Source organism: Phocoena sinus, chromosome 15 (genome assembly GCF_008692025.1).
Source record: "Phocoena sinus isolate mPhoSin1 chromosome 15, mPhoSin1.pri, whole genome shotgun sequence".
In the NCBI taxonomy this organism is placed as follows: domain Eukaryota; kingdom Metazoa; phylum Chordata; class Mammalia; order Artiodactyla; family Phocoenidae; genus Phocoena; species Phocoena sinus.
In genome coordinates, this window is record NC_045777.1 from 48,824,166 (window position 1) to 48,839,881 (window position 15,716).

Sequence of the window (15,716 nt, forward strand, 5' to 3'; positions counted from 1 at the left end):
TACTGCGAATTTCTTCCCATCTTTGTGTTTGGTTACTTGAAATCAGCTCCTGATGGGAGTATTCACACCCCAGAAATTGGCAAATGCTACAAATTAGGAATGCTCCCCTGCCCCCACCTCCAGTAGCCAATAGTTAAATATTTACCGGCACATCAACCATATTTTGCCTGGAATCTTACAAAAGCCTCCTACCTGGTCCTGGGATCCTCCATTCCATGTCTTAACAATTCTGCCCACCACTGCTAAGGTGATCTTTTGGGATATACACTGATGTGTATAAAACTGGTGACTAATAAGAACCTGCTGTATAAAAAAATTAATTAAATAAAAATTTTTTTAAAATGCAGATCAGACGGCACTACTCTCCCACTTAAGGCTCCCGCTCCCCTGGCTTCCGATACATCCTAAGCCTCCTCTCCTGTCTGCACCTTCTTGCCTCACGGCCTTTGCCTTCTCTCCTTTCCTTCTTGAGCTCCAGTCACACAGCCCTCCTTCTGTTCCCTGAACCAGCTGCTAAGCTCCTCACCACCCCAGGGCTTTTCCACTTATTCTTCCTTCTTTTCACAAGATCAGCTTCTTCTCGTCCTTTAAGTGTCAGCTCAACCATCACCTCCCCAGAGGGGTTTTCTCTGACCGGCCTCTTACATCCTCTGCACCCCCCATTCCCAAAGCCCACCCCTCTCCTTCACAGGAGCCTCTTCTCGCTCCTTGTAGCCTTTGGCACCATTTTGACTCACCTTGCTTATTTATTGGTTGACTTGGCTACCGTCTTTTCCCCACTAGAATGTGAACTCCATGAAAGGAACCCTCTGCCTTGTTCAAGGCTGTCTCCTCACCTCCTAGAACAGTGACTGACATGCGATAGGCCCTGAGTTGGATTCATCTGTTGGATGAATGGATGCACGTTGCTTCTACCTGCTCCCTACCCCGGCTCCATTCACTTCTCAGCTCTCCACAACTCGGTGGCCAACTTTTCACCCACCCCTTCCTCTAAAACTTTGATTCCTGAGTTGCCACGTTTAACACACATTTCAGTCTTCATCTTGCTGAATTTCCAGTCTGCATTTAATCATTCTTTACTTCTTGAAACTCTTTCCCTTCCATGTGTATTTCTGCTTGTTTTCTTTTGCTTCAACCATCGCCATGAGAAGTGAATGCCCTCTCTAGTTTCTGATTCCCAAAGAAAGGAATGAGCCTTGTGGAGCAGCATCGAGATGCTCCAGTCAAGCCCAGACTAGAAGTGAACCCCCAGCCCACCCATGCGTGACTTATGCGTGGGCCAGCCAAGATCAGCCAAGCCTCAGCTGCCATAGATGTGTGAGCTCTAATAGGAAACCAGAATTGTGATAAGCCACTGAGTTTTGGAGTGATTTATTATGCAGCAAAAGCAGATTGATACAGACTCTTTTGTGGGGCTTCCTTTCTCTGTGCAGGACTCAAGCTCTGGTTTCTCCTGTCCCCATCCACATGCAGCTCCCAGCTTCACATGCTGGTGTGATCATCTGTGTCCTTAAGGTCTGAACATCCTCTCGTGCTCAGGTTTCCAACTGTAATAGCCACACTGGCCTCCACCCCTGAGCTTCAGACCCAATGCAACACTATCTCCCCCTGGACTTCCCCAAGACTCCTCAAATTCGACATGTCAAGACAACAGGCAACATCCTCCCCACTTCCTTTTCCCCACCTATTCATTCTCCTGCATGCCCTGCCCCTGCACTGACGCCACCATGTTCCCTGTCATTCGGGCCAAGAACAGGGTCTCACAGGTGGCTCCTCCCTGTCCCTCACTCCCGTGGTCACGAAGCCTCACCTACTTCACCTCCTAAACACCCTCACGAAGGACCCTTACACCTCCCAACGGTGCCACTGCCTTGTTCAAGCCCTCACCACCAGAACTATTGCAATGGCCTCCAACCCAGTGGGTCCCCAACCTAGCTGAGCATCACAGTCAGCTGAAATAGGGGGCCATGGGAGCGACCTTGGCTGTCACTGACCACAAACCCTTCCCTGAACCACCACTGCAACCCACACAGGTACAGCACACCTTCTGGGATCTGGCACCGAATGCAGTGGTTATGCTCATGGACCCTGGTGCCCACCCCCCTCCTCTGACCAGCCCTGTGACAAACGGCAGGGTACTCAACCTCTCTGTGCCTCCGTTTCCTCATCTCTAAAGTGGAGATAATAACTGTGCCTCCTTTACTGGGTCGTTCTGAGGGTTAAATAATTTTCCTTATTTGTAAGGCATCTCCAATAGTGACTGGCACGTGATAAGAACTAAAAACGTTACGTCCTTTTTTTCACATGATATTTTTCTTCTGTTTGTCTTTTATCATCCTTTTTTAGTTGTTGATAAAGTAAAACCTCTTTTCACACTGTAAGATATCTTCTCTTTCTGCCTACTCTTTAAAAATAATATTTGCAAGTTAGTCATAGAAAGCAAAGCCCTGTCATGAGTTAATGGGCTGTTCTAGGTAATTATTCTTGTATGTTTAGTTTTTCCCAATAAGAATGCTTTATTTGTTTTTAATATACAACTAAAACCCAAAAAGGACGTATCCTTTTTTTTTTTTCTTGAGTCAGGTTGATTGAAGAATAATTTGCTTACAAACCAAATTCGCCCTTTTCAAGAGTGCATAATTTGATCGTGTAACTGTCACTATCACCAAGGTGCGGAGCATTTACATCACCTCTACATGGTTCCCTTGTGCCCGTGAGGCTCGCCTTTTGACACTCAGCTCTTCTTACCCTCTCCTTCACCCTTCAAGCTTTGGCAAAACACCACAAATCAGCGGGCCCCTGGTGCACCATGCTACCTAGATCCCAGGCCTCCACCCGCCCTGTTGTCTCACCTTCTGGCCTAATTCCCCTTCTATTTCCAGCTTCTGCTCTCACCCCTCTGCTCTCCGCAGTCTGAGCTCGCCTCGGCCTCTCTCTGGCCTGGCTTCACGTGACAGCCCTCACTGGCCTGTCATCCAGGGGGCGGCAGGGACCTGATTCCCAGGCTCCAGCCTGTGTCTGGCACTGAGCAGATAGGACCTGGAGGCTGTGCTGGGCGATGGGATCCCTCTCGTGCTGGGTGGCTTGATGGTTACAGGCCTGCGGCAGGGCCAGGGGCTCTGAGCCTGGGGGAAGCCCTCGCTCCCCCACAGGCACCTCCTGTCCATCTAGTCCTGGGGGTGGTTCCCATTTTTCCCAGACACGCCTTGGGAGAGACCAAGGCTGAGACATGCTGAGAAGGCGGAGCAGGGCCGAGGAGGGCAGTCTGCAGGCACAGCAGTGGCTGTGAGTCAGGTCGGCTAGGAGGTGGGGGTGGGGTGGGGCAGGGGCTGACCTCCTCGTGGAGGCTGGACAAGGGGCAGGGACTGAGCAAAGGCAAAGGCTCAGGCCAGGCCACTTGTCCATACTGAGCCCTATGTTGTGTTGAGGCCAAAAAAATGTCAATCACAGGAGGGAGCAGACAGAGAGACCCTTTTTTGTAAACACCCTTCGCTCCTACGGACTTTGTAATCCTATGATTCGTTTAACAACATTTATGGAATGTGCATTTATGGAGCCCCTACTCTGTGCAGGTGTGGGGTCGGTAGAAGATCCTATCGTGGCCCCCAGACGCCCCAGGCACTCAGCCTTCTGCCAAGGGCTTCTTGCTGCAAACAGCTGCTTCTCTCTGCTGGAAGGCTTTCTCTGGCTGACGGAGCATCGGGGTGAGTTAAAGCCCCCCAGAAGAAGCCCTCCACCACGAGGACTGGGAGTCCCGCACTGCAGGGGGGACACCTCTGGGGCGGGCTCCACATGGTTCCCTAGTGCCCAGCGATGCTGAGCCTTGGCTGCCTGCAGAGGCCACTTGCTTGACATTGTGCTCTTCACCAGCCCCTTTCCATCCCACTTTCCTACCAGTGTTTCCTGTGATCATCCCTCAAATGAGTCACTTCCACCCAAACCCTCCTGGTCAGGATCTGCTTCTGGGAAAACCAGTGTGAATAAGATGAAGGAGGTCTGTGCCCACAGCAAGGCCTCTGAGGGCAGTTGGGTCTTTACTGGGTCTGAGTATCAGTCTAGGCTGCTTGTCCAGCCTGTAGTGATTTCCGGGCACTCGACAGACACCAATGAATGGATGGATGGGTGGATGGATGGGATGGATGGGTGGATGGGTTGATGGGTGGATGGATGGGATGGATGGGTGGCTGGGTGGGTGGATGGATGGGTAGATGGATGGGATGGTTGGGTGGATGGGTTGATGGGTGGATGGGTGGATGGATGGGTGGGTGGATGGGATGGATGGGTGGATGGGTGGATGGGTGGGTGGATGGGTAGATGGATGGGATGGATGGGGGGATGGATGGGGGGATGGAAGAATGACTCTCCAAAACCCAGAGAGGGGAGCGATTGTCCTAAAAGGGTACATCCATGTTCAGAGGGGCTAACTGGTTTACCCACGGCCAATTAGAACTAGTTGGTAGCATATGCCAGCAAGAAGCTGGGATTCTTGACTTTTACGTCAAGCCGGGGCTCACCACTGGAAAAAGACTGAGTGTGGAAAGCTAATCCAGGTTAATTCCTGCGGATTAATCATGAATATGCTAGGGAACTGCTGAGATTAAAAATATGAATGAACGGTTTAATTTCAACCCAGCCCCTCTTTATTCCCTCATGATGGCTTGTATTTCCACATCTAACAACTCATATGGTACCAGTGACAAAGAGGGAGGGAGTATGTGAGACTGTCCAAGAAACAGCTATTAGGAACAGGATTCTGCAGCCACGGGGGTGGGGGAAGTGGTACAGGGCAGATCAGCCTGCAGCAGCCCTTTTGGCCTCCCAGAAACCTTAATTTCAAAGAAACTGGCTTTGACTCAAGTTCAAAGAGTTAGCTTTAAGAGACACTGATATAATGGTTAGAAACCAGGCCTAAAATTATCTTAATTGAAAGACTTATTTGGTTATGAAGAGAGAGTGCTGCGTTATATGGGGTGGGGGGTGTAGGGGTCGGGAAGTCCTGTCATGAAGCACCGTTTACTCAGTTTTCTGGAAAGTGGGTGAGTTTATGTGCGTCAGACCCTCTCACCCTCCCCATTGCAGAGTAAAATGCCGGAAGGTCAACTGCAGTCATTGCCCTGCTGCCAGTTGAGGTTTGGACAGTGCCTCAGTTGTAACCTCCCTAAAAATGGGTGTAAATGACGTCCACCCTCCATTCCTCCTGCACCGTCTGGACTTTCCGCCCCAGTTTACTCAAGAAAATTCTTTCTGGTGCTGATTGCAATCTCTTTGAAGATAGTGACGTGCCCTCTCTGAACTGACCCCCAGCATAACTTGTCCTCACATCTAGGGCCCGGAGGGGGCGCTGCTGCAGGGGAAGTCAGTTGGTTTTAAACGAAGCATTTCTCCCTACTGTTCGCATGTTGCGCAACCCTGCTCAGGGTGACACCCACCGCCATCTCAGCCCGGAGGGGCCAGGGGCGCAGGCGCGGCGCCGCTGGGATTCGAACCTTCGTGGCCCGCCGGGCCACAGCCTTCCCGGAATCAGCGCCGGCAAGCAGGGTCGCAGGCCCGGGGTGGGCGGGGCCGGCCGGCGCCCCCTCCCCCGTTCGGCCGCGCGTTCCGGGCCCGCCCCGCCCCCGCGCTGGGCCGAGCGCCGCGCCGCGCGGCTCCGCCCCTCACAGGCCCCGCCCCCGAGGCTCCCCGCAGCTCCTCCCCTCTCCCATTGGCCGAAGCGGAGACCCGCCTCCCCGCCCAATGGCCGCCGCCGCGGCTCGGCCGCCCGCGTTCTGACTGGTCAGCGGCCGGCGGAATGGCGGGGCACGGGCCAATGGGGAGAGGCGGCTCGATGAATGGCTGGCCCGGGTGGGGAAGGCAGGAGGCGGCGATCCCGGCGGAGGGGGCCGTTTGCCAGCTCCGAGGCAGAAAGTGCCACGACTCCACACGCGCGCACGCAGCCAGCGAGCAGCCGGAGCGGACGGCGGACGGGGCGGGTGGCGTCGGGGTCGCGGCGCCTGCAGTTGCTCGGGGGCGGCTTCTCGGCGGAGGCTCGGCCGGCTCCTCTCTCCCGGTTCCGCGGCGGCGGCGGCGGCTCCTGCCCTCTCGTTCTCCCTCCCGCGTCTCCGGCTGCAGGTAAGAAACTTGGCCGGGCCCTGCAGCGGCGGTGGCGGCGCGCGGGCCGGGCCGTCGGGGCGCCGGGGCCGGGCCGGGCGGGCCGCGCCGGGAGTGACACGTCTCCCTGGTGGCCCCTCCCCCGGCGGCGCCCCCGGCCGTCGCCTCGGCGGCGGACCCTGAGGGTCCGGGCGGGCCCTGGGGGCGTGTGCCGGGCCGAACCCGGTGCAGGGGCGTTGGCCGAGCGTGCCAGAGGTGTGGACCCCGCGCCCTCGCCGTCTGCGGGACCTGCGGCGGCCCCGCGGCGCGACGTGGCCGCCCCCCCCCCACCTCTCTCTGTCCTTCCCAGCCGGGCCGTCGGGCCGGCCGGCGCGCTCCGAAGTTGGGCGAAGAAAGTTGGCGGCGGGGCGGGGCGGCGCACAGCTGGCGGAGGAAGGGGTTAAGCTTCGGGAAGCGGCTGGATGACGTTGCCGGGCTGGAGTCCGGGCTGGGGGGGTGGGGGCGGGCGGAAGGCGGCTGGGGCCGGCGGGGGAGGGGGCGGGATTGAATGGGGGCCCGAGCCGAGCGCGCCCGCCTCGGGCTGCGGCTGGGGGCGCGGCGGGGCCGGGCGGCGCCGACGGGGCGGGCCGGGCTCGGGGCCGCGGGGCCCGCCGTGCGGAGACCCGGACCGTCCGGGTACGGACGCCCGGCGGCCGCGGTGGCAACTTCCCGGAGTGCGGGAGGCGGCTCCCTGCTCCCCCTGGCGGCGGGGCCGGGGGCGCTGTTTGCCCGGCCGGCCGCGCGGACCCGGTGCGAGGGCGCCCGGCGGGGGGACGATGAATGGGCCGGCGGTGCCAGGCCCGGCGGAAGTGGCACCTCCGGCCCGGCCGTCAAGCGCGCTGGCACCCCGCCTGGCTCCCGCCCCGGGTCCCGGGCTCCCGGCCTGGCGCCGGGCAGGGGAGGGCGGGCTGGGGTCCGCGCTTCCCGGGCAGCATCTGGGAAGCCTCGGGGAATCCTCCCCACATGGCAGATCACAAACGGTAGCTCGGGTGGTGTCATGGCTAAGGGGTGGGCTTCCGAAAGCCGGCACCGTGGGGACTCGGCCAGGCTGTTTCACTCCGGGGTCCGCTTCCACGTCGGAACAGCCGGGCTGCCGGAGAGAGAACCGTGAAGACCCAGCACGTGTAGGGAGTAGTCCACAGGTGTTGACTGTTACTGTTTTTGCATGAGTTTCTAGGGTGTTCGGGCCGGGAGGGAGGTGGGGTCTGGGTTTGGCTCTGGCCCACCCGCTGCGGACGCAGCCTTGCCATGTCCTGTCGTCTGGATCCCACCCCTGCCACGCTGCAGACCCTCTGCTCAGGTTGCTTAACCTCTCTGAACCCGGGTTTCCTTATCTGTAGCCTGGAGATAGAACCACCCACTCACTGTAGGGTCGGGCAGCCTCCCAGGTAAGTGCTGGGAAACCCTGGGACCTTGTGCCGGCAGAAGGAAGTTTGGCAATAACTCCTGGAGGTCGGAGGTCAGCAGAGTCTAGGAAGCATCTAGAAAATGAAACTTTGCAGGCTCTTGGGAGCCTCGCGGGTCACTGTTTGCCTGGTGTGCTGGAACCTTCAGAGCCGGGGGCGTTTGCATGGCGTTTTCTGGACTTTGGGGAGGAGGTCTCTTCAGAGCTTTGGCTGTTCCCGAGGGGTTGGGAAGCACTCTGCCTCCCCCTACGCTTTCCTCTGTGCTTGGCTGTCCTGACTTCCCCCTGATCCAACCCCAGAGAAGGCTCTGTGATCCCACAGCGGGCTGTGGTGATGTCTCTGTTCCTTTATGAACTCTCCAAAGGTCAGGCCCACTGTGGGCTGCCAACTTGTTTTCCTTCCAGAAAGAAGCTTCCGGTTCTGAGGGCCTGGAGATGCCACTTCCCTCTCTGATGAAGCAAAGGAGGAAAGCTGGAGGCAGGAGGCGGAGCAGGGCTTGCACGTTCAGGGCTTCTGGACCTGTTGAGCTGCAGGGTGGGGGGGTGGGTGGCCAGATAGGGAGAGAAAGGTGTCTCGGGGACTGGAAACAGCCGCCAGGGAGTCGAGCCGCAGGCACTGTGCTGGATCAGAACTCTTCACTTTCACAGTTAGGAGTCGGCCTCTGAACATCTCTACAGAGATTAAGAAGTTAGTTTGGTACCTTGGTGCATGAATAGTTTTTGGTGATGGGAGAATTTTAAATAAATCCCAAGCCACTGAGTCACATTTGAGCAATTATGCTCTTTGCTGAAACGAGCCCTAAGTCAGTAGGCTGTAGTGATGATACAGCACCAAATTCCATGTAAGTGGCTGAATGCAAACCATTTGATTGGCATCCTGGTTTATTATGTAGCAGGGACGCCTTTTAAAAATGTCAGGACCCCAGACTTTTCTTACTTGTTCTTTTATTCCAAGGAGTTTTAACGAGGAGGTGAGTGACGTATAGGCAGAGAGTCAACCGTTCTTTCGAGAATCCAGATTTTTCTGTGCTAAAATCTTGTTTTGGGAGAAAAAATATGGTCAGTGAGAATGATGATGGTGGAGACACTGCTGTCCATCTGTACGTTCTGGCCCGGCGATGGTTAAGGCCTGGCCCGTAACACAATAATTGCAGATGAAATGAGGTAGACCAACACACCTGTTAAATTTTCTCCAGCTATCTCATTGGACAACCGAAGCTCAGCCCAAATTGATTTTTAAGGTTTACTGTTTAGAGTCAGATTCACAGCTTTGGTGTACATTTCGCCCTCACAGCAGCCAGTTTCCGTAGCGTAGATGTGGTTGTTCCCATCCTGTGGATGAGAACGTAGAGGCCCAGCAGGTCAGTTCCTGTTGCCCAGCTGCTGGGCGATGTGGGCACGGCCTTCTGAATGTTCACCGACACCTACAGGCCGTATAATTCCACACTCCTTGGGACAGTAAGTACCCCAGGAAGCACCTGGAATTGGAAGATGGAAACGAAGGCGGGGATTCAGTGTGGGATGTGGCAGTACCAAGACAGGTCTTTCATTTCATGTCTTTGTCAAGCTTCTCCTGTGTGCCAGGCCTTCAGACACCACAAACGAACCTCGTTCGTGTCTGAAGACACTCCATCTAGAACTGTGTTGTCCAGTACGGTAGCCACACGGAGGTATTTCAACTTAATTAAAGTTAAATAAAATTAAATTAGTGGCAGTTCATGCGCTTCCACCTAATAAGATGTCACCTTTAGAAAGCAGTTGTTCCTGACTCTTGGTGTGCATTATAAACTGCATGTTAAGGGAAAGAAGGCGGGGGAGCAGGGGCGCAGCAGACAGTGGTCCTGCCCTGGAGAGCTTCTTACCTAACACCAAGGGCATCAAAGTGGTCAAATGTAACAGACACGGAAGATAGGTATTGGGCAGAAAACATATGGCTTGTAGGGAAAGTAAATATTTAATTCTAAGTGAGAAAGCCTGGGCAAGAGGGCCACTTAGCATTATGGAAGATTAACCTGGGGACTTCCTAGGAGGCTGTTTCCTTAGGCACACAAGTTCCGATGAGTCTCCTGAAACAGGCAGGCCGAATCCCACGACTGGAGGCCAGACACATGTAGCGTGTTTCCTTTAAGAGCTGTAAATGACATGCATCTCCCACATGCCTAGCAACGCAGGGCAACTTTAATTTATAAAGAAAGTTCTGTAATTTCTACGTTGGATTATTTTGGCAAGGCTGAAACAGCTGCCGGTCTCCTACCCTTACACGGGCCAGGGTGCAGGCATTTTCCTGTTTGGCGGACAGCAGTTGCTTCCTGGCTCTTTGCAGGGCTTTGTTATATTCCACAGAACTTGGAAAGGATCACTGGATAGTATTTGGGGAGAATTTCTGAATTCTTGGCTGTACTAGTGGCCTCATCTTAGTACATTGTGTGGAGTAACGTCAAACCAGTTAACAAAGAGCCCAGAGTGATAGACAGCTACTTTCTTGTTGGTCAGACAGGAGGCCCCTAAGGTTGTGCCGGAAGTGATCCGCTATTTATAGTGATATCATCTGCTGGCTCCAAAGTTGGAATAGAGACCATCTTAGACCCAAAGCTTTAATTCTGTGCCCTGACCCTGGTTGAGGTGTGAGTGAACCAGGTGTGTTTCAGGCTGTCTTGAGACTGGTTCCCAGCTGGAGCCCTGCGTGGATGGAACTTGGCTGGCACGTGAGGTTTGTTCAGGCCCGGGCTGCTAAACAACTAAGCCACCTTTTAAAATTGGAGAAGTTGTTGTTGTTAAAATCTAGATTTGGGGGTTCTCTTGGGGAAAGTGGGAATTTCTGGGCACACCAGTTCTGCTTTCTCGAGTGGCAGCCGTGGGCTGTGGTTGTCTTCCCCGGGCGGGGGCTGTGCTCTCCTCCCAGCCTCGCTCACAGTACGTGCTTGGGTGCTGGTGGTCCCCGAGGGACACTGTCTACTCCAGCATCTGAGAGCAAAGAGGAGCTGGAGGGCGTCCGCATGTGACCTGTGTAGTCACCGGTGTCCCCCACTGGCTGCAGCTTGGGGCAGCGGGGGGAGCACTGGTCTGGGTTCTAGTCCCTAGAGTAAGTGGTGTGACCTTGGATGTGACTATTCTCCTCCCTTGGCTTCAGTTTCCTCCTCGTGTAATATGAAACCAGGCCAGTTGGCTCCATCTTTCAGGCCACACATCGTGGTTTATCCTTCACTCCATGCCTTCTCACGCTTGTATCCTTTACGACGGCAAACCTGTCAGCTCCATCCACTCTCACCGTATCCCCTGGTGCCAGCCTGGTGCAGACCCCTCATCCCCCGGGTTATTTCACTAGGTCTGACGTGGTCTGCCTGCTTTTGCCCTCACCCCCTGCCTTCTGGTCTGTTCCCAGAGCAGATTGTGCCACCCTGTGTTCGGGACCCTCCTTGGCCAGAGTCTGTCCAGTGGCCTCCAAGGCCGCACTTTTCCCTCAGGCTTCACTGCTGCCACCCCCGCCCCCTGCTCTGGGCACACTAGCCTCCCTCTGTTTCCCGGGCAGGGCCTTCTGCCACAGGGCCTTGGCACATGCTCTTGCTCTCCCCGGGGAGCTTTTTCCCAGACGGCCATGTGGCTTGCTCCCCCACCAACCTCAGGTCTGTGCATTGCGACCTCCCTGACCACCCTATTTAAAGTGACAGGCCCGGTGACCCCAGTCCCACTTCTCTGCATGGCTTTGTTTTCATTATCACCACCTGATGTGTCACATATGTGACTGACTTTGTCATTTCTGACACTGGATTGTAAGCTCTCCCAGTGCAGGGATGTGGCCGCCCTGTTTCCCCGAGGTGTCCCTAGTGTCTGGACAGTGGCACACAGTAGGTGCCCATCCTTGCCGAGCTAACAGGTGATCTTCTAGTGCCTGTGTTCTGTGAGTACATTATCATTTAGCCTCAAGTAGCCTGGATTCCTAGAGCATCAAATATAAACACAAAAAACATATTCCAAAGCCAAGTGACTTTTGGATTCCCCGCAGCCTGGTTCCAGTTGGGAGACTGACCGTTACACTCACGGCGGTGCTGCCACATGTGGCCCATCCTGCTCCGCCAGCAGAAGCCAACGCTCTAAAGTGACCCTTGGCAGAAGGCTTGGGCGTTCGCTCTCTCCCAGGTGCCCTGCACCTGCAGGCTGGTTAGATTGGTCTCAGCGCTGCCTGTTCTCCGCTGTCCGTCACCCACGCGGGGGCCTCACCAGACCGGGCCCTTCCCAGGTGCCTGCGCTGGTTCCAGGAGGAGAATTCGCAGTGAGCATCCTTTATTTCCCGGCGGAGCTGATGAGCTACATGGTTTGCAGAGCAGCCGAGCGTATCGGTGACGACGCCCTCACCAGGAAACAAAACGTTATTTTTGGTTTGAACAGTGCACTGCCTCTGAAAAGAGGTGGGTTTTGTGTTTCGTGAGCAAGAGTGCTCCTTGGTGGTAGGAGGGGAAATTCTTTTCCGGTAGTTGGCATTCCATTCTCCCTTCTTTTAGTCAGACTTTGTTGGACTGAGAGGGCTGGATGAGGTGAACCTCCCGCCTCCCAGATGGCGTTTCCTCGAGGACCGGGCGTGGACACTGGGCAGGTGTGGGATACTGGAGACAGGCGGGCTGGCTGGTCGCAGCCCCTTCCAGGCCGAGCCCACATCCCTCGTTGCCTCCTCTCTGCCTGCCTTTGCTTTTAGGCAAAGAAATGGAAAAGTAGATCATAGATTCCTGGCCCCTCCTGACGGGAGGATCTGGCCTACGCATTTCACGCAGAACCGTGAGAGACCGGGTTCTGGCTCTCAGCCCAGGCAGTATGTTCTATTGGAACTTTTCATTCAGTGGTTAAAATGTACAACTCAGCTGTAGCAAAACGATTTCCTTTTTAATTAAGGCTCATCCTGCATAGGAATTAGATGCAGCTTTATTTCTGTTGAACACGTTTGCATTTCTTGGTGAGTTCTAGATCATCGTAGTTGGGGAATTTCGTAGTAACTGCAGTGACTCGGGGAAGGGGTCAGTGCGCAAGAGTGAGCGGTGACGACACCGTCAACAGCGGCCTCGTTAGTGACATGTCGTTAGGGGCATGGACGGGGCTTTAGCCACGGCCGAGCCGGCCACTGCAGCCTGTGTTGTTGCCTCCAACCTCAGAGGGAAGCCCTGAGGTTTGTTCTGAACAGTCTGGTTTTGGAAGCCGCAGGGACAGTGAGGTCTGTGGGGCTTGGAGGCGGGAGGCGGTGCCCACCGTGACCTTGGTCCCCACTTCCCCTCTCTTGGGAGCTGCGTGGTGAGCGCACATGAGGGGCCTGGGGGTGGCAGGAGTGTATGTGCCGTGACAGACCCGCCTGGCATCAGAGATGCTCCTCCTTTGAGAGCTGTGTGGATTCATTTTCCTACCAAAGTTGGCATGTGTGTATATACATATTTTAACTCTTTACTAAAGTAGAACAAATATAGAAAAATGCACTGTCCCGTCTACGGCTCGCGGAGCAGCGCCCCACGTGACCAGCCAAACAAGAAACATTGTCCCCCAGCAGCTCATTTCATGCCCCTCGGGTTGCTGCCCGTGCCCGGGGGTAACCACACCCCTGACCTGTAGCTCACAGGTCCCTCCCGCCTGCGCGTGAACTCGGGGCAAGTGGACACACGGCCTGTGCTCATCGTGGCTTCCCATTCGACGTTACGTGTGAGCATGAGGTCCATCCGTGGTCTTGGGCTATTGTAGTTCATCCCCCTGTTGTACATACTCTGCACATCACTGTGCAGGGGCACTTGGATAGTTTCCACTTTGGGGCTTCTGTTTTGATGTACTCTAAATTACATGATACTGTAAAATACAGTCTTGCCCCTGACTCTGGTGACCGCGTGTCCACTTTTCCACTGGGTCTGTTCCCAGGGGTGGGGCTGCAGCCACGGGAGGCATATGCTCAGCTGTGGACAACAGTGTGGACTCCCCAGAGCGCTGGTCCTCATTTGTACTCCCACCAGCAGCCTAGGATCTTGGAACATGACTTCAACAAGGAACCAGGGTGAAGTTGAGTTACCACTGCTACTGATAAGAAGCACCCCCTCGTGCTGCCCTCCCCATGTCCTGGAGATGGTTCATCAAAGAGGAGCCTTTGCATGGGGCTTGCGGAAAAGGGTCAGGTTTTACTGCCGGTGAGCAGATGCTGTCCAAGCAGAAAGGCAGCCCCTCGCAATACATGAGGGAGGGCTCACAGAGCTTTGATCTGTGGGGAGATTCTTCATCAGACCCCCCCCAACCTCACCCTGGTTCCAACAAGGTAGAAGTAGTGGCTGTTGGAGTGTTAAGTGGATTTCTTCAAAACAAAGGAGCCGGCTGTTGGGTACCAGAGGTCACTCCGCCTGAGCCTCTGCCCACCTGCCGGGACCCTGCGCAGAGCCCAGGGCCAGGAGGCAAGGGCACTGGGCAGGCTCCCCTCCTCCGGGGACAGATGTGCATCCAGGCTTGGATCTGGGAGTCACCCTACCCAACAGCCCTCCTGTCACATCGCAGGGATGACCTCTTTCCTTTTAAGAGCTTGCCTGGCTGGGGTTTGGTTTGGCCACGAGTGGCAGCAGTGCCAAATGTCAGTAGCTTGAAGAAGTAAGGGCGGGCTGTGTTCCGGTGACAGGGTGGACTGGTGGGCTGGACCAGTCTTCTCACTCGGGTGGGGCAAGTGCTACAGAACAGATGAAAAACAACACCTGTGGAAAGCACTGAATGGCTTGGAAGATCCTGAGGAAGGTAGTGAGGAGACCAGAGTCTCAGTGCAAAGAATAACCCTGGATGGTGAGCACAGTCCTGAGGGCGTTCGGTGAACTGGGCAAACTGTGAGTTCTGATGGCACCTCTGGGCGCAGGGGGCAGAGACCAAGGTGGGCAGGATGATGGAAGCTGTGCCCACCGAGGACTCCTGCACCTCCAGGGTGAAGGTGAGTCAGAAGTAAGCCCGTCCCCTCCTGAGATGTTGTCCTTCGTGCAGATCCTGTGACCTCAGTGGTAGGACATTTTCCAGCCAATTCTGATTCTTTGTAGAGAGCGCCCCACGGCCGGTCCACAAGCAAGCAGGTCTTTGAAGGACTGCGCCTTTATCCTCGGCTCAGAGAATCCCCACGTGTAATTTTCAAGGCAATCAAGCATCCCTGGTTGAGAATAACCAAACACAGAATGCCAGGTGTTCAGTGAATGAGGACCAGCAGGAGCTCTGTGAAAACAGAGACAGTGAGTGGTTGACACAATGTTTAAAAGCACTTCTTACTCTGCTTAAAGTAATAGACAAGGTGGAAAATACCTACAAAGAAAGGAAACTGTTAAGTGAACCTAACACATTTGATAAAGGAATCAGGTGCAGTTTCTAGCCATGGGCAGCTCAACCACTATAGTTAAAAACCCAACAGATTGAAGTGTGTGATTGAACTGGAAGATAGAGCAGAATGTACAGATTTCATTTTAGAAGAAAATAGGACTTGTAAGACCAACTGAGAATCAGGGAGAAGAGGTGGTGTGCCAGAGCCCGTGTTGGACGAAATAATGACTGAGAATTGTACAGAATGGAGAAGACACCCATCCAAACAAGGGAAAAACACCCACATGTAGAAAGTGTAGTGATACAGCAACCAAAGGAAAAAATTCCAGAGTGAGGGTGAAATGAAGGTAACTTTTAAGGCAAAAACCAAGACCGTTAGTTAGTGACATCTTGGCTAAAGGAAACTCTCCAGGATGTTCTTGGAAGGAAAATAGTGCCAAACGGAAAGAAGAATGAAGAAGGTGGGAACATTTGGACAACTCTAAACAAATGTGAAATAATAATAATAATGTCGGGGGGGGCACTGGAAAAAGGATATGGTTAATAACACCTAAGTTAGGGGGGTGTTAGAATTAGCGGAGGGAGTAAAGTTTTGTTTAATTTTGAACTTTGTGAACCTCACATATTATTGTGTTTTAAAGGTTGTCACTAAAGAATAGAAACTGTATTCTGCAATAGTAGAGGGGAAGAGATGGAGTGATTTAAAAACAACCCAAAAAGAGATAAGAAAGGAGACAAAAAGAACTCCAGGACAGGTGGGGAAATAACACAAAATAAGATTATAGAGTTAAACTCAACTATATCAGCATTTAAAATGTAAATTGGGGACTTCCCTGGTGGCACAGTGGTTAAGAATCCATGCTCCCAATGCAGGGGGCCCGGGTTC

General features: G+C 54.4%; 1 protein-coding gene across 7 annotated transcripts in view; it reads left to right on the forward strand.

The window, feature by feature from the left end:
* Positions 1-5,813: 5,813 nt before the first annotated feature.
* The window catches only part of RRBP1 (ribosome binding protein 1), a 58,844-nt gene continuing 48,941 nt past the window's right edge, over positions 5,814-15,716 (forward strand). For 5 of the 7 annotated variants that reach the window (XM_032603818.1, XM_032603823.1, XM_032603819.1 and 2 more), the window contains exon 1: positions 5,853-6,108. Coding sequence is in view for 1 of the 7 variants with exons in the window: in XM_032603824.1 (XP_032459715.1) it covers positions 5,829-6,108 (280 nt within the window). In the remaining 6 variants the exon portion in view is untranslated. Of the gene's footprint in view, positions 6,109-15,716 lie in introns of all 7 variants that reach the window. The other 2 variants (XM_032603824.1, XM_032603820.1) reach the window with 2 other exon arrangements.